The 12,724-nt window shown below is 35.6% G+C and overlaps 1 protein-coding gene across 3 annotated transcripts; it reads left to right on the plus strand.

Moving 5' to 3' along the window:
* The first annotated feature begins 138 nt into the window (after positions 1 to 138).
* On the plus strand, positions 139 to 10,876 carry LOC104899827 (OVARIAN TUMOR DOMAIN-containing deubiquitinating enzyme 6). 3 transcript variants are annotated; one of them, XM_057396159.1, is made up of 9 exons: positions 139 to 281; positions 665 to 1,554; positions 5,244 to 5,405; positions 5,841 to 5,918; positions 8,805 to 8,883; positions 8,977 to 9,122; positions 9,781 to 9,846; positions 9,931 to 10,105; positions 10,510 to 10,876. In XM_057396159.1, exons 2-9 carry the CDS (start codon positions 892 to 894, stop codon positions 10,713 to 10,715), a joined length of 1,575 nt encoding a protein of 524 aa, XP_057252142.1. In that variant the 5' UTR covers positions 139 to 281; positions 665 to 891; the 3' UTR covers positions 10,716 to 10,876. The 3 variants fall into 3 exon arrangements, with proteins under 3 accessions (XP_057252142.1, XP_010685408.2, XP_048503837.1); XM_010687106.4 differs by having other exon boundaries at positions 141 to 403; XM_048647880.2 differs by having other exon boundaries at positions 141 to 403; positions 718 to 1,554.
* The last annotated feature ends 1,848 nt before the right edge of the window (positions 10,877 to 12,724 follow it).

Consider the following 12,724-nt stretch of genomic DNA (forward strand, 5'->3'; position numbering starts at 1 on the left):
CAGTTAAGTTATGTCGAAAAAAACAGATCCTGAATCGCTCCTTTACCCAAAAGGCCAAAAGAACAATTATCCACGTGTAGAAGCACCGGCAAGAGAGGCGTCGCAAGTAAAAGTAACTCTGGATGAGAAACCTCTCCGCAATTATTATCCATTCTGCGCCAAGTGCCAGTGCCACTACCACCCACCATTCTCTCTCTCTCTGAAGTCCCAACAACTACTCTACAAGAGAAAGAAAGGCAACCAAATAAAAATAATATGTACTAGTAGTCTCCTTTTCTTCTGTAAGTTTTCTTTTCTCAACTTTTACTTCTCTTCTCCCATCAAAACCCTAGTCTTTCTCTCTCCTCATTTCTTTACTCTTTATCTCACATTCACCTGCACATATTTCAGACGACTTTCCAAGGTAAGTTTCTCTCGATTCTTGTTTTTCTTTCTTCATTAATTCCTTTATGTGTGTATACTTGTTTTGATTGTACTTGATAGGAATAATAAAGTCTTTGCTAAACGGGTCAAACGAGAAAAAGAATCGATCTTTGTATAATCTTGAAATTTTATATGGAAAATGATGAATTCGTTTGTAGATTAGGGTTTTTTCTTGGTTGTTTTATGGGTGTGGTAGGAAATTTGTTTGAAGGGTTTTTGGTGTAATTGTTTTGTGTACTAGGGGAAGAAAACACTAAATTAAATTGGAGGCCTGGGTCTCATGAGAATTCTCAGGGGAATGCAGAGATCGATTTGCTCTGAAATTAAAAACAAGGCTAAAGAACCAGGCTGGACTAGATCATTTTGCCGTGGCATTGGCGTTTACGTGCCGAAAGTTAGGACTCGGGATAAACCACAGTTCTAATCTTTCCAGATTGCAGATTGTCTACTTGTTTGGGAAATTTAGTCATGACCAGGATTTTGGTTCCGCGTGGTTCTTCGGGGTGTTCATCTTCCAACCAGACCCGCACTTCAGCTCCCAGCTCCTCAAATGCACCTATTCAGCCTCATATTGCTCCTTCCCAACCTATTGTCGCGCCACCTGATGAAGTCCATGAACAATTGATTGTTAATGAATTGCCGGAAATTTGTGCAAGTAGTGGGACTGGGAACAAGATAGGGAGAGGTGATGAGCTTTCTACTGAGGGGTTTGATCAGAGTAAGAATGTGGGGGATGATAGTGCCATTGATTTGAAAATTGGGAACAATGATACTCAAGTGGATTTCATGAAAGGGTTTAGTGGTCTAAAGGTCACTGATCATAAAAATTCTGGGACAGATGCCTCGAATGCTGATAATTTGCAAAGTGGTATTGGGAGCTCGCAGCCCCCTCCGCCTCCTATTCCGCCTCCAAAACCTTCAGGATCAAATTCTATGCTGAGGAGATTTGTGGCAGGGACTCCAGACTCTCCTCGGATTGGACCGGCTAGAAGGCCCACTGGCTGGCCAGCTACAGCTAGGACTTCCCCATCTGCATCAAGACCTTCCTCGCCGAGATCTCATTGTGAAAGTGAGGGTTATAATAGTGCTGATGAGCAAACTTCTACCTTTGGATCCTCATACTATGACCTCGTAAGTTCTTTATATCCCCTTGGATGTAATATTTTGTTTTATATTTACGTCCTTTTATTTATTTGATGGTACTATGAATTAGCAGTTTACGGGCTTTGAACACATTTCTGTTCTAACCTTATTAGACAAAAAAAAGTAAGACTTCTATCACATTAGGGTTCTATTTCTAAAAGGAAATATTCTCAGATAGATGTACCTACCTGTGGGTAAATCTTCTACCTTTTGGTTTAGAAAAACTAAATTAGCATTTTTTTTATTACAACAGGTTCCAACTTTTAAAAGGAAAATTTTAACATACATAAACGCAACTGTCGGTATATATTCTACACTTGGTTAAGAAAAACACAATTGTAGTTTTATGGCAACAAATTTTAATGTTTACCATTGATATACTTAATTCTGCTCTAGCAAAAGTAAACCCTTTAAAGGTGTGCTCTGTTCAACTTATGTTTACGTAATCTAGAAAAATCAAGTTCAGAATTATACCAAATAATACAATTTGTGAACAAAGGTGCATTAGATAAGTCCATTCACTAGTCACTACTACGATAAGTGTTGATTAGTCAAGTCGAGTTTAATAGAGCACAAACTCTAGAGTAAAATACAGAATTATACCAAATAATACAATTTGTGAACAAAGGTGCATTAGATAACACTTTTTTCCTTTATTTGGCAATAATTTTTGGCTGACAATTAAAATATTTGGTTTTGTTTGTCTTTTCTTTAATTTTGATGGGATAAAATTGCAATGGGAAGCTCTTTATTGCCTATGGTTATACTTTCTTTGGAAGTTAATCATCTTTAATAGTTATGGGTTCTGTTGCTATGAATATGGTCAGCAATTATTGCATTTAGCAACTTTTATTAAAATTTGGTCTTGGAAAAATTATAGAAAGTCCTATTTATTTATATAATGAGAGACATTAGTAGTCAAAGTCAAAGTCCTATGTCTAAAAGATAAAACAACAATTATTTTAGGACGGAGGGAGTAGTTGAGTATATATATTTTCCTTAGGTGGGGATATTTTTTGTTGGACCACCAACAGTATGATATATCTATGTTGAATTTCTTTCCGGGAATATTTTTGAATGGAGACATGGCTACAATCGATGGTAAACATGTCTTAAGAAACGAGGCAAGTTAGTCTGTAAGAAGAGGTTTAGTTTTAATGCAGATTTCCTTCCCTGATTCAAACTAGTATAAAAAGCTCCAAATGTGACTAGATGAATTTGTAAGACTAACCACATAAGAGAATTCTTATTTCCCATGACCTAATGTATCAACTCGATATTTTGCCATAGCAACATTTTTTAAGAGGACTTCCTCATCTAAGGGAAACCTCTAGAGCCTTTTCTTCTTGAGAGTTTGTTCACCCAACAGAAGCCCTATTTGCTATCATGTTTGGCCCATAAAAATTCCCTCTTGAATTGTGCAGATGAGTAGCAATGCTGGAATTCTCAATAGGTTTATAAAGTATGTTGGGAAAACAAACAAAGTCCTTTTAGATAAGTTCAACCTTCCGCCTTACGGCCTTAGATAAAAGCTCATTCAAAATTGAGCCTTAACCAACCTTTTCATCACTTCAAAGATTTGACAAATCACATCACAACTACTTAGGTTGCTGAAGTTCAAAGTATCCATGCACCACAACCTGCCGTGCTCAAACATTACTGTGCAAAAAAGAAAAGGCTTAATAACCTAATTATTGAAGTTTCTTTGAAAAGGATTGAACCAAGAGGACAGTGGTTGGTCTTGATTTAAGCCTCTAGAATGCCAAAAGAAAGCCTTCAGCTTCACCATTAACATAAACTAAAGTGATTTGTTGAGATGCAAAGGAATAAACTCCATCCATGTTTCTAGATTAATCTTGTTAGTATTTTTGATAAGCCAAGAAGGTTGATGTTAAAATGTAGCAAGTTCCTGCTTTTGGATGTAAATTGACATCTTTTTTAAGATATCATATATGGTGAGAGTTTGATCATGTGATAGTGTTATGTTTGTTTTCACCAAAAGAAAGATAGTGTTATGCTTGAGTTGAAAACTCTTGCTTCCATTGTTATATCATTAACCAGTTTCTTGCTTTGGCCTAGTTAAGTAGTGCTGTAGTAGTCTACAGTTTGAGGGAAGAAATTGATGAGCACCTTCTACATGTAGGTCTGAAAACTTCAAATTTTGCTGTTGTGAATTATATGCAGTCATCTTAGACGAAAAAGAGTGAGCGAATTAATAGGATTGAAACAATGAAAACTTGTTCACGATGTCAGGGTCTAAGGGGAGCAAGATATATTCTTGCAGTTGTTGGAAGATTGCAGTAGATTCTCAATTCAAAAGCTCATGAATAGCTGGCTACGTCTTAATGATAAGCAAATGGCAATATCGCGATACATTTGATATTCTCTCTTGTAGTACTCAGAAAGTTTCTCCTTATAACATGTTTACTTTTTCCAAAACTTGGTCATATTATGAAGTGCTTGCATTGAGCATCTATTTTTTTTCTTCTTATATATACTTGTAATGCTGCTTCCGCTCCGTCCCTGTTCGTGACTGTTATTTTGGTTGAGGGATAGAGCATGTTTGTAGAGTTTTGCACTGTTGATTTGTTGCTTCAGTCATATTTATACAATTTGCATGGTAAACACTCATCATGTGAACTTGGTTATATCTATCTAAATTGTTGGCTTGGGATTTTTGCACTGCTTCTGGGAAAACCGTGTTGTCTTTTGGTGACTTAGAAGTACACACCTTATTCACTTATCCTTAGTAGCCAGATCTATGGCTGACGATGTGTATATATTTTTCTGGCCACTGTGGATTGTGGCAGCACTGAGCATTATCATAAATGAATATTCTAGAGGGCATAAACATAAATGTAACAACTTGTAGAGATGAGACACATGACTGGTTTTTGTCATTTTGGAGGTCAATGAGATAAATAATTGAAAATGTTCAAATGCTGTGCACTAGTCATCCAAATGATTTGATTTCTTAACTTTCTTGATAGCCTTATCTGGTGAAGGTGTATAGTACTTGTATGGCTAGTTGATTTGACATTACCAATGAGAAGTTGATATTGATATGAAGGACTCATATTTATAGACCATTTCAGAAGAAAGAATATTGTACTCTGGCAGTTTTCTAGGAGTTACATCTATCCTTGAATGATATTAATAGAACCGACAACAATAATCCCTTGGGCTGAGACTGTTATGATGGAAGTAGCTTGCTCAACAAGTACGCAAAGGAATTTTGGCAAAACTAATACTAGCTGAAACTGATATGCAAACTAATACCAACTGAACTAGCTCTGAAAGAAAGTGAACATAAGGAAAAGGTAGAACTTACAGCTACAACATTTTACTTTTCATTGTTTCTTATATTATATATTTATATATACGCCCCCTTCTGAGACAATTACTACACACTACATACTAAACAGTTTCTTGTCATTACTTGGGAGCACTTATAATGTGTAGGTGTTACTTGTAATGTATTGACAGTAATGAGTATATTGTTCAATGAGTTTATGGAGAGCTCGTGTTGCTTTAATATGAAGATGTAGAGCTAACTATATAAGCTCGAATGATTTTTTCCTGGATCGCTTATAATGCTCCGTTTGTCATCTGTCAAGTAGCTTTTGTTCGGTTGGGAACTGGATTTTGGTTTTTCATATGTATGTTCTCTGTGACAGGAGAGAGAGCGGCAATTTGAAATTGATATTAGACGTGCTAAAGGTTTGGAAGTTAAGAGAATGCTGGAGGATGGTAATTGTCTATTTAGGGCTGTTGCGGATCAAGTTTATGGGGATTCAGATGCATACGATTTGACGAGGCATATGTGTATAGATTATATGGTAGGGTTTTTTTTCCATGTATTTCTGTTCATTTTAATGATTGCTTGCTGGAGAATTGTTGTATTAGAAATTACTATGTGCTCATTGCGTGGTGTCTTTTGAATATTTTAGCAATTGCCTATTTTGCAAAAAAAAATCATTTGATTCATTTTTAGTCAACAAAGGTCTTGTTTTTGTGCTTGGGCTTACCAACTGGATGGTGAACCAACTGGTCGCTCCTCTAGTTGAAGTATCGGGCCCTTTTTTTCGAACGTTAACTACTTTCATAGAGAGATACCCTCCCCACCCCAGTGGAGCATGAATGACTGCCATCCAGCAGCTGAACCACCATATACCTTTTTTTATCAGGAAGAAAAACCTCTATTTTGTGGTACCTGTTGAGTTGGATATCTTTTTTTCTTGACACTCACTATTACCCTTCTTTGCTGTACGCAGGAGCGTGAGAGAGATCATTTCTCTCAGTTTATTACAGAAGGTTTTACATCTTATTGTAAGAGGAAAAGAAGAGACAAGGTATGCAACATAATATCAGGCTTGTTTTAGCTCTCATGTGAAACCATGTTCTTCAAAGTCTTATGTAAAGCATTTTTTCGTCATTCCCGTTAAGAGGGTTTTTGGTCACTTTCACTTTCACTTTCACTTTCACTTTCACTTATGAATTTGTAAGGTTGGATATCAAACCCATGGGTAGTTAGAGAGAACCGATAAACCCATATTTGAAACCTCGTGCTGATGACAGAATTATATTTCAAATATCTTCTCTATATTCTCTTCCTTCGTCCTCCCTCTCCTACCCATTTGCTGCTCTCCTCCACCTTTCCTCTGTCTCTCTTTCATCCCTCCACAAAAAGTGCTGCCATACCCAAACCACCTTCTCTCTCCTCCCACCTCCACCTTCTTTCAAATATACCATTGTTAATCATATATAAAATATATTCATGTCTGATAATAACCACCACCTCTCTCTTCTCTTCTTGCCACTTTCATAATCTTCTCCCCCTGTAAGATTTGCATTGGCAACATTGACCTATGGTGATTGTTTTTTTTTAATGAACTTACTTTTCATATTTGAAACATGAATAGCCAAAAAAAAAAATACCACTACTTGCCTAGATTTGAAAAGTATTGAAGAGATCTAAGGTAGCAAAAATCCTTTCCAATGGTTGGTGATTGTTGCTGTCACGACATGGGTTTTGTTGCTTGTTTTTGCTTTTTCTTGGTTGTCGTCGTAGTGGTGTGTGGTGATGATGGGGGCCCGTGGCAGGCTCGGAAAAAGGAAAGATGATGGTGAGGGGAAATGGCTTCAGTAGTGGCAGAAGGATTGGGAGGGGAAGGGCATAAAGAAAAATGGATTGTAATTGAAAGGCTTATCGCGTACCTAACAAAAATAACCTAACTATTCCTCCTAACTAATGTAGTCGGGCAAGTAAGGATCGAATCCCAAGAGACTAACTGATTCAAAGTAGTTAAATTGACTCTAATTAATACTAAGCAAGTGATCCAAATAAGTGATGATGAACTAATCTAAGTGACTAAAGCAAATGAAATTATCAAGAATGAATCAAAGACTAAAGACATCTAGGTTTAAGTATCCCCACTAATACGAATTAATGCCACAAACAATCCCTTTTCCCTTAATTAACTAATAAATAACTCATAGGATAGACGCGCCCTAATAATACTAAGGATTTCTTTCGATCAATCAATAGCTTCCCTAACAATGCAATCATGCCTATTTTCATGGAGTCATGCAAATTAAGGACTTTAGACATAGCATCCTAACATCCTAATAAATTCCATCAACTACTTTCGTGATGATTTCCTTTATCTTAAATTAGGGTTCTAGATTCGATTAAGATCCACTTTCGTTGCAAAAATAATCACATTCAAATATACTATTTCTAGTCATAATATTGATAATTAAAACCAACCCTAAAATAAATGAATCATAATAATCAAAGTTTGGGAATTGGGAATTAAACAAGCATCAATTCATATTAGGGTTCAACCTAACCCTAGAATAGAAAACTACTCACACATGATGATTGAATAAACAAAATAAATATTAAAAGAAAGCATGATTAACAATAATAATAAATAGAATAGAGAAGAGAAAATAATACTTGAATTAATTGATGAAATTGCAAACTTGAATGTCGAAAACAAAGACTTGAGGAAAATAATGGAGAATGGCGTGATAAACGTGGAAGGAAAAAAACAAAACAAAACTCACGTTATCTCCCTAAAAAGAATCCCTAAAACCAAAAATCTATCTTTTCTCCTAATACTCGTGGCCTTGTCCTTCATTACAAGATAAGGAAGATCCAATTAAATCATTAAGGAAATCGTGCAGCCCGCGCGCGTAGGAATTTCAGCAAAACTGGGCCAACTTGCAAGGCCCATATCTCTTAGAATATAACTCGCCTTGGGCCGTATAGCCTATCGTTGGAAAGCTCTTCAAGCCTACTTTCCAATGCCTTTGAATCAGACAAATATCAGCATCAAGTCGGAAGTTATGGATAAAAGAGTGAGCATGACTCGATTTTCGCAATTATCTCAATGAATTCCAACTCCAATTGAGCTCCAATTTGCACTCAAATACATCCAAAGTGATCCTTATCAATGTAGCTTGCTTCCATTTGATCCTAAGTTGCCCAATAATGTTCCAATTATGTTCTTGATATCTGAAATTCATCAAGGAATACCAAAAACACACAAGAGGAGTAATATTTCGCAAATTAAGTAAAAGTGTGCAATTATGAACTAAAATACACCTAAATGTTCCTAGAATGTAACCTAAATGCAACTAAAACCTATATAAAATATGATGGTGAGGGGAAATGGCTTCAGTAGTGGCAGAAGGATTGGGAGGGGAAGGGCATAAAGAAAAATGGATTGTAATCATGGGTAGAGCCGTAGAGGTTGTGGCTAATGGCATATGGCGGTTTTTATGTTTGTTCTTTTTAATATTAGAAGCCGGTGTTGGGGTCTAGAAGAAACCCATCTCCCATAGGGTATGTATTGTGAATCCTATACAGTGGAGATTTGTAGGGTGGGACTCAGTCACAGGTTTCAACTTTGTAAAAATTTAAGAACCAAATACCAAGTTTTGGGTTTGGACTAAAAACCCCGCGTGTGAATCTAGGAAATAGTGGACTGAACAACCCCTTCTGTTTTCAAATATTTTCATGGTGCTTGAATGTCTATTTTGTATGAAAACAAACTTGATGAGTATGAGGGTCATTGGAAGTTGATGAACTCCTCCAATCAGTGTTCTGAGAAGAGTTTTCACATGTATGCAAAACTAATCTCGTGGAATTTAACCAGTATTTTTGGTGGGAATGTCCTATTCGATTGTTGTGGATAATGTTTTTTATTTCATAATTATCTTGGTGGCAGGTTTATGGAAACAATGTAGAGATCCAGGCCCTATCTGAGATGTATAACCGACCCATACATATATATTCTTATAGCACAGGTCAGTTTCATTATCTGATCATGCATTTGATTCTGTGACGTAATATTACTTCATGGCTTTCATCTCTTCAGTGGCCGTACTTACTTAATGCAGAGCCTATTAACATATTTCATGGGAACTATGACACTGATTTGCCTCCCATTCGGCTAAGTTATCATCACGGCAATCACTATAATTCACTTGTCGATCCTCGTCGATTGAGTGTTGGCGCGGGGCTCGGGTTCAGCTGTCTTCGGGGGGTAAGTGCTCATCAGATTCTGTGTTCTTGTCTTTTTAAGTTTGTTTGATTTAGCCACTGCTTGATCAGAATTCTAGAACAATATACACTGTTTGATTGGGAGTTTTTTGTTTTCTGTTGGTAGTTTTTTGTTCCAACATTGAAAATTTTCATAATAAGGACTTCGAGAGACCCCCAAGGACCAATTTTAGCATGAATTGCTAAGGATCCCATACGTCCAACATTTTTCAATTGGGAAAATATGCCCACTTCGATTGACCTGGGTGGATATTTCATATCCGTAAACTAGCAGTTTACCCTGTCAATCCCCCAGCGCTCAAATAATTCAATTTTCTCTCAGATCGGGATTTTTGTTCATCCTTCGCCAATTTAGTATCTTGGGATTTGCATTTAATGCTGTCTAGGGAATATGGACATATGGTGTACCTGAAAGCTCATCTCAGTATGTTGTGCTGCATGTAGTACCCTGTTGCATTAAGCTATATATGTTGTATTCTGTATTGTACAGGCTAGAAAGTAGTTTTACGTATGGATCTTATATGCTCTCCACTTCATAGCTGTCGCTGATCTTGAAATGCAACTGTGCAGAAGTGGTATAATCATTTCATTATGATATATGCTTGTTTGGATGGTAACATGTTTTTTTTTCTACCTTCCAGAGGAATGTGGACATGGATCAGGTTAAAGCTGCCATAAAAGCTCAACAAGACCAACAGATAGATAATGTTTGTATCCTATTATTATCTTCATTCACATTTTGCTCTTCCTGATAAACTGCCAAAATTTGATACATTGATGTTTCTGTACAGGCACTGTTGGCTGAAGGACGATTTTACTCAGATCTAGAGCTCACGGAAAAAGAAATTGAGCGTATGGTAATGCAAGCTTCCCGCGCTGAGTATATAGCTGGTAACAAATCAAAGCAACGTGCTGGTCTAAGAGAATCCTCAACATCTAGCGCAGAACCCTCATCCTCTGGAGCCAGTAAGCTGCATTTTATCCCTCTTCTTGTCTTGGCTTCTTGTGTATCTTGCACATTTTTGATATATTGCATTTTGCGACAGTTAGGGTTTGCCAGCACTTGCATTTTGCAACTATTGTGTTAGTTTAAGCAAAATTGAGATACGGTTCTAGAGTGGGAGTAGCTGCTTTCTTCCATGTGTTCTTGGAGGATTTCTATCTTGTCAAATATTTCAAAAGATGGATTGTGGTTTCTATGAGAGATTTGTCCTTGCCTCCTTTTTTGCACTCTTAGTAGTCTAGTCTAAAGACCGTAACTAAGAAAACGGAATCCTTCGTTTATGGCTTTTGGCAGCTTAGAAACTTCTGTAGACCTTTTTTTTATAGTGGTAATAGTTTACTAATAACATCTGAACCTTGGGAAACAGGGTTATCGGACACCGAGAATGAAAAAGAAAGTGGCCTACCTGATGCAGTGTTGACCAGCAGCATGCGGATGGTGCTGTCAATGGGATTCAGCTATCTGCAGGTCGTCGAGGCCTACAGTATATTTGGAGAAGATGTTGATTCTATGGTTTGTTATCTGTTGGAGACCAGCAGTAGCAGCAGGCGCAAGGGGAAGGCTACTGAATGAAAATAGCCTATATTATAAATGTATGTGATTACATTTGGGTTTGTGATTTTATCGTCTGAAGTTTAACTAGTTGAGTCTAGCCACTTTCAAATTTTCATGTGATACTTTATAATCTTTCTGATGTTAGATAGATTTAATATACAGTTCATCTGTTTTATATATACTTTAGTTGTACCCAAAGGATTTAACATGTTTGCCAACATGCAAATTTGAGCATTAATATCTATAAATAAACTTATGTACTAATTAGAAAAAGCTGATATTATAAAAATACATGTAGAGCTCTTCCCGCCAAGCTAAGATGGAACTTGATCTCCCAATTTACTGGGTTCTGTGCCAAGCTCGTCAAGGAATCGAAGAAATCATTTTTTATTACACTATGAAAAAGCAAGACTTCTCCATTTGGAGGAAAATCCTTGTTCAACGAAAAACTGTTATAGTACATTTCAAATATCATTAGTTCGTTAGAAGCTGATTTGTGAGATTTACTCTTGTTAGATCTCTTGGACACCATTAAAAATAAAACTGAACTTTTAATCATTGTTTCATAATTACTTAAAATCGCCCCGCCAAAAAAATTGCATTTGTAACCTTTTCTCTTTTTTTTTCCTTAAGGGTTTGTTCTCTTCGGCATAAAACAGTTGAACTGAATTGAACTTAACTTATCGGAGCTGAACTGAATTGAATTGAATTGCATTATATTTAAATTGAATTAAACTGAATATAATAAATATATAAATAATATTTTAAACAACAATAATAATATGAATATTAAATAATAACTATAATGATAAGTAATAATAATGAACAATAATAATAATAATAATAATAGTATTTTGGATATTTTTAAATGATAGTTATAAATAAATAATATTAATAATCATAAATTAATAATAATAATAATTAATGATAATTAATAATTATTATTTTATATTATTTGTACTAATATATTAATACTTGATGATGATATATAATAACAATAATATTTAAGAAGTAAATTAGTATTACTATTTTAATAATTAGATTTAATAATATAAAAATATTTAAATGATTGGGTAGAACCGTAAAAATTACATCATAAACCGTCTTGACGGGATTTGATTGGTTTATGGGCTAAAAAAAGTGGGTTTATTTGTGCTTTGACCTAAATCGTGTTCCTCCTAATAATAATAGTAACTAGTTATTAGGCCCGGGCTATGCCCCGGGTAAGAAAATTTTCATTTATTAATATTGTACTTTGATATGATAGCACTAAATACTACTTGGTCTAGTGGTTAAAATTTTAGTACATGAACTTGAGGTCATGGGATCAAAACCTATACTATGCAATTTCTAATTTTTTTATTGTACATGGATTACATGATCTAAAACTCCCTAGGGAGAGCGCCACGTGGCACCGTTCCTGGTTTACGCACGCCTTTTAATATATTAGTATAGATAATAATGGAATTTTTTTCTTAAATAATGCAAAAGTGGGTTTTAATTCCCAAAAGATGCCCAAAAAAATAAAAATTTCCTGCGTACCGTCCACGTAGGACGGCACGCGAGAAAATGTTTTTTTTTGCTATATCAAACTCTGGAGTTTGACTTGATTAATGAACCGCTACTTGAAGTAGCGGTTTTCACAAAAACATAAAAAAAAAATTTTTTTTTTTTTAAAACCGCTACTTCAAGTAGCGGTTTTACTTAAGTTGTAAAAAAAAAATCTCAGCACTTGTAAACCGCTACTTCAAGTAGCGGTTTTACTTAAGTTGGAAAAAAAAAAATCTCGTGTGCCGTCCTACGTGGACGGTAGGCAGGGAATTTTTATTTTTTTGGGCATATTTTGGGAATTAAAACCCACTTTTGCATTATCCAAGGAAAAAATTCAATAATAATGAGTAAAGCTATAATAAACAAAATAATATATAGAAACAACAACAACAACAACAACAACAACAACAACAACAACAACAACAACAACAACAACAACAACAACAACAACAACAACAACAACAACAACAACAACA

Source organism: Beta vulgaris, chromosome 7 (genome assembly GCF_026745355.1).
Source record: "Beta vulgaris subsp. vulgaris cultivar EL10 chromosome 7, EL10.2, whole genome shotgun sequence".
In the NCBI taxonomy this organism is placed as follows: domain Eukaryota; kingdom Viridiplantae; phylum Streptophyta; class Magnoliopsida; order Caryophyllales; family Amaranthaceae; genus Beta; species Beta vulgaris.

Coding starts and splice junctions, on each gene's coding strand:
- LOC104899827 (XM_057396159.1), top strand. CDS start 892: ATGACCAGGATTTTGGTTCCGCGTGGTTCTTCGGGGTGTTCATCTTCC. Junction 9,847..9,930: donor AAGACCAACAGATAGATAAT/GTTTGTATCCTA, acceptor GTTTCTGTACAG/GCACTGTTGGCTGAAGGACG. Junction 10,106..10,509: donor ACCCTCATCCTCTGGAGCCA/GTAAGCTGCATT, acceptor CTTGGGAAACAG/GGTTATCGGACACCGAGAAT.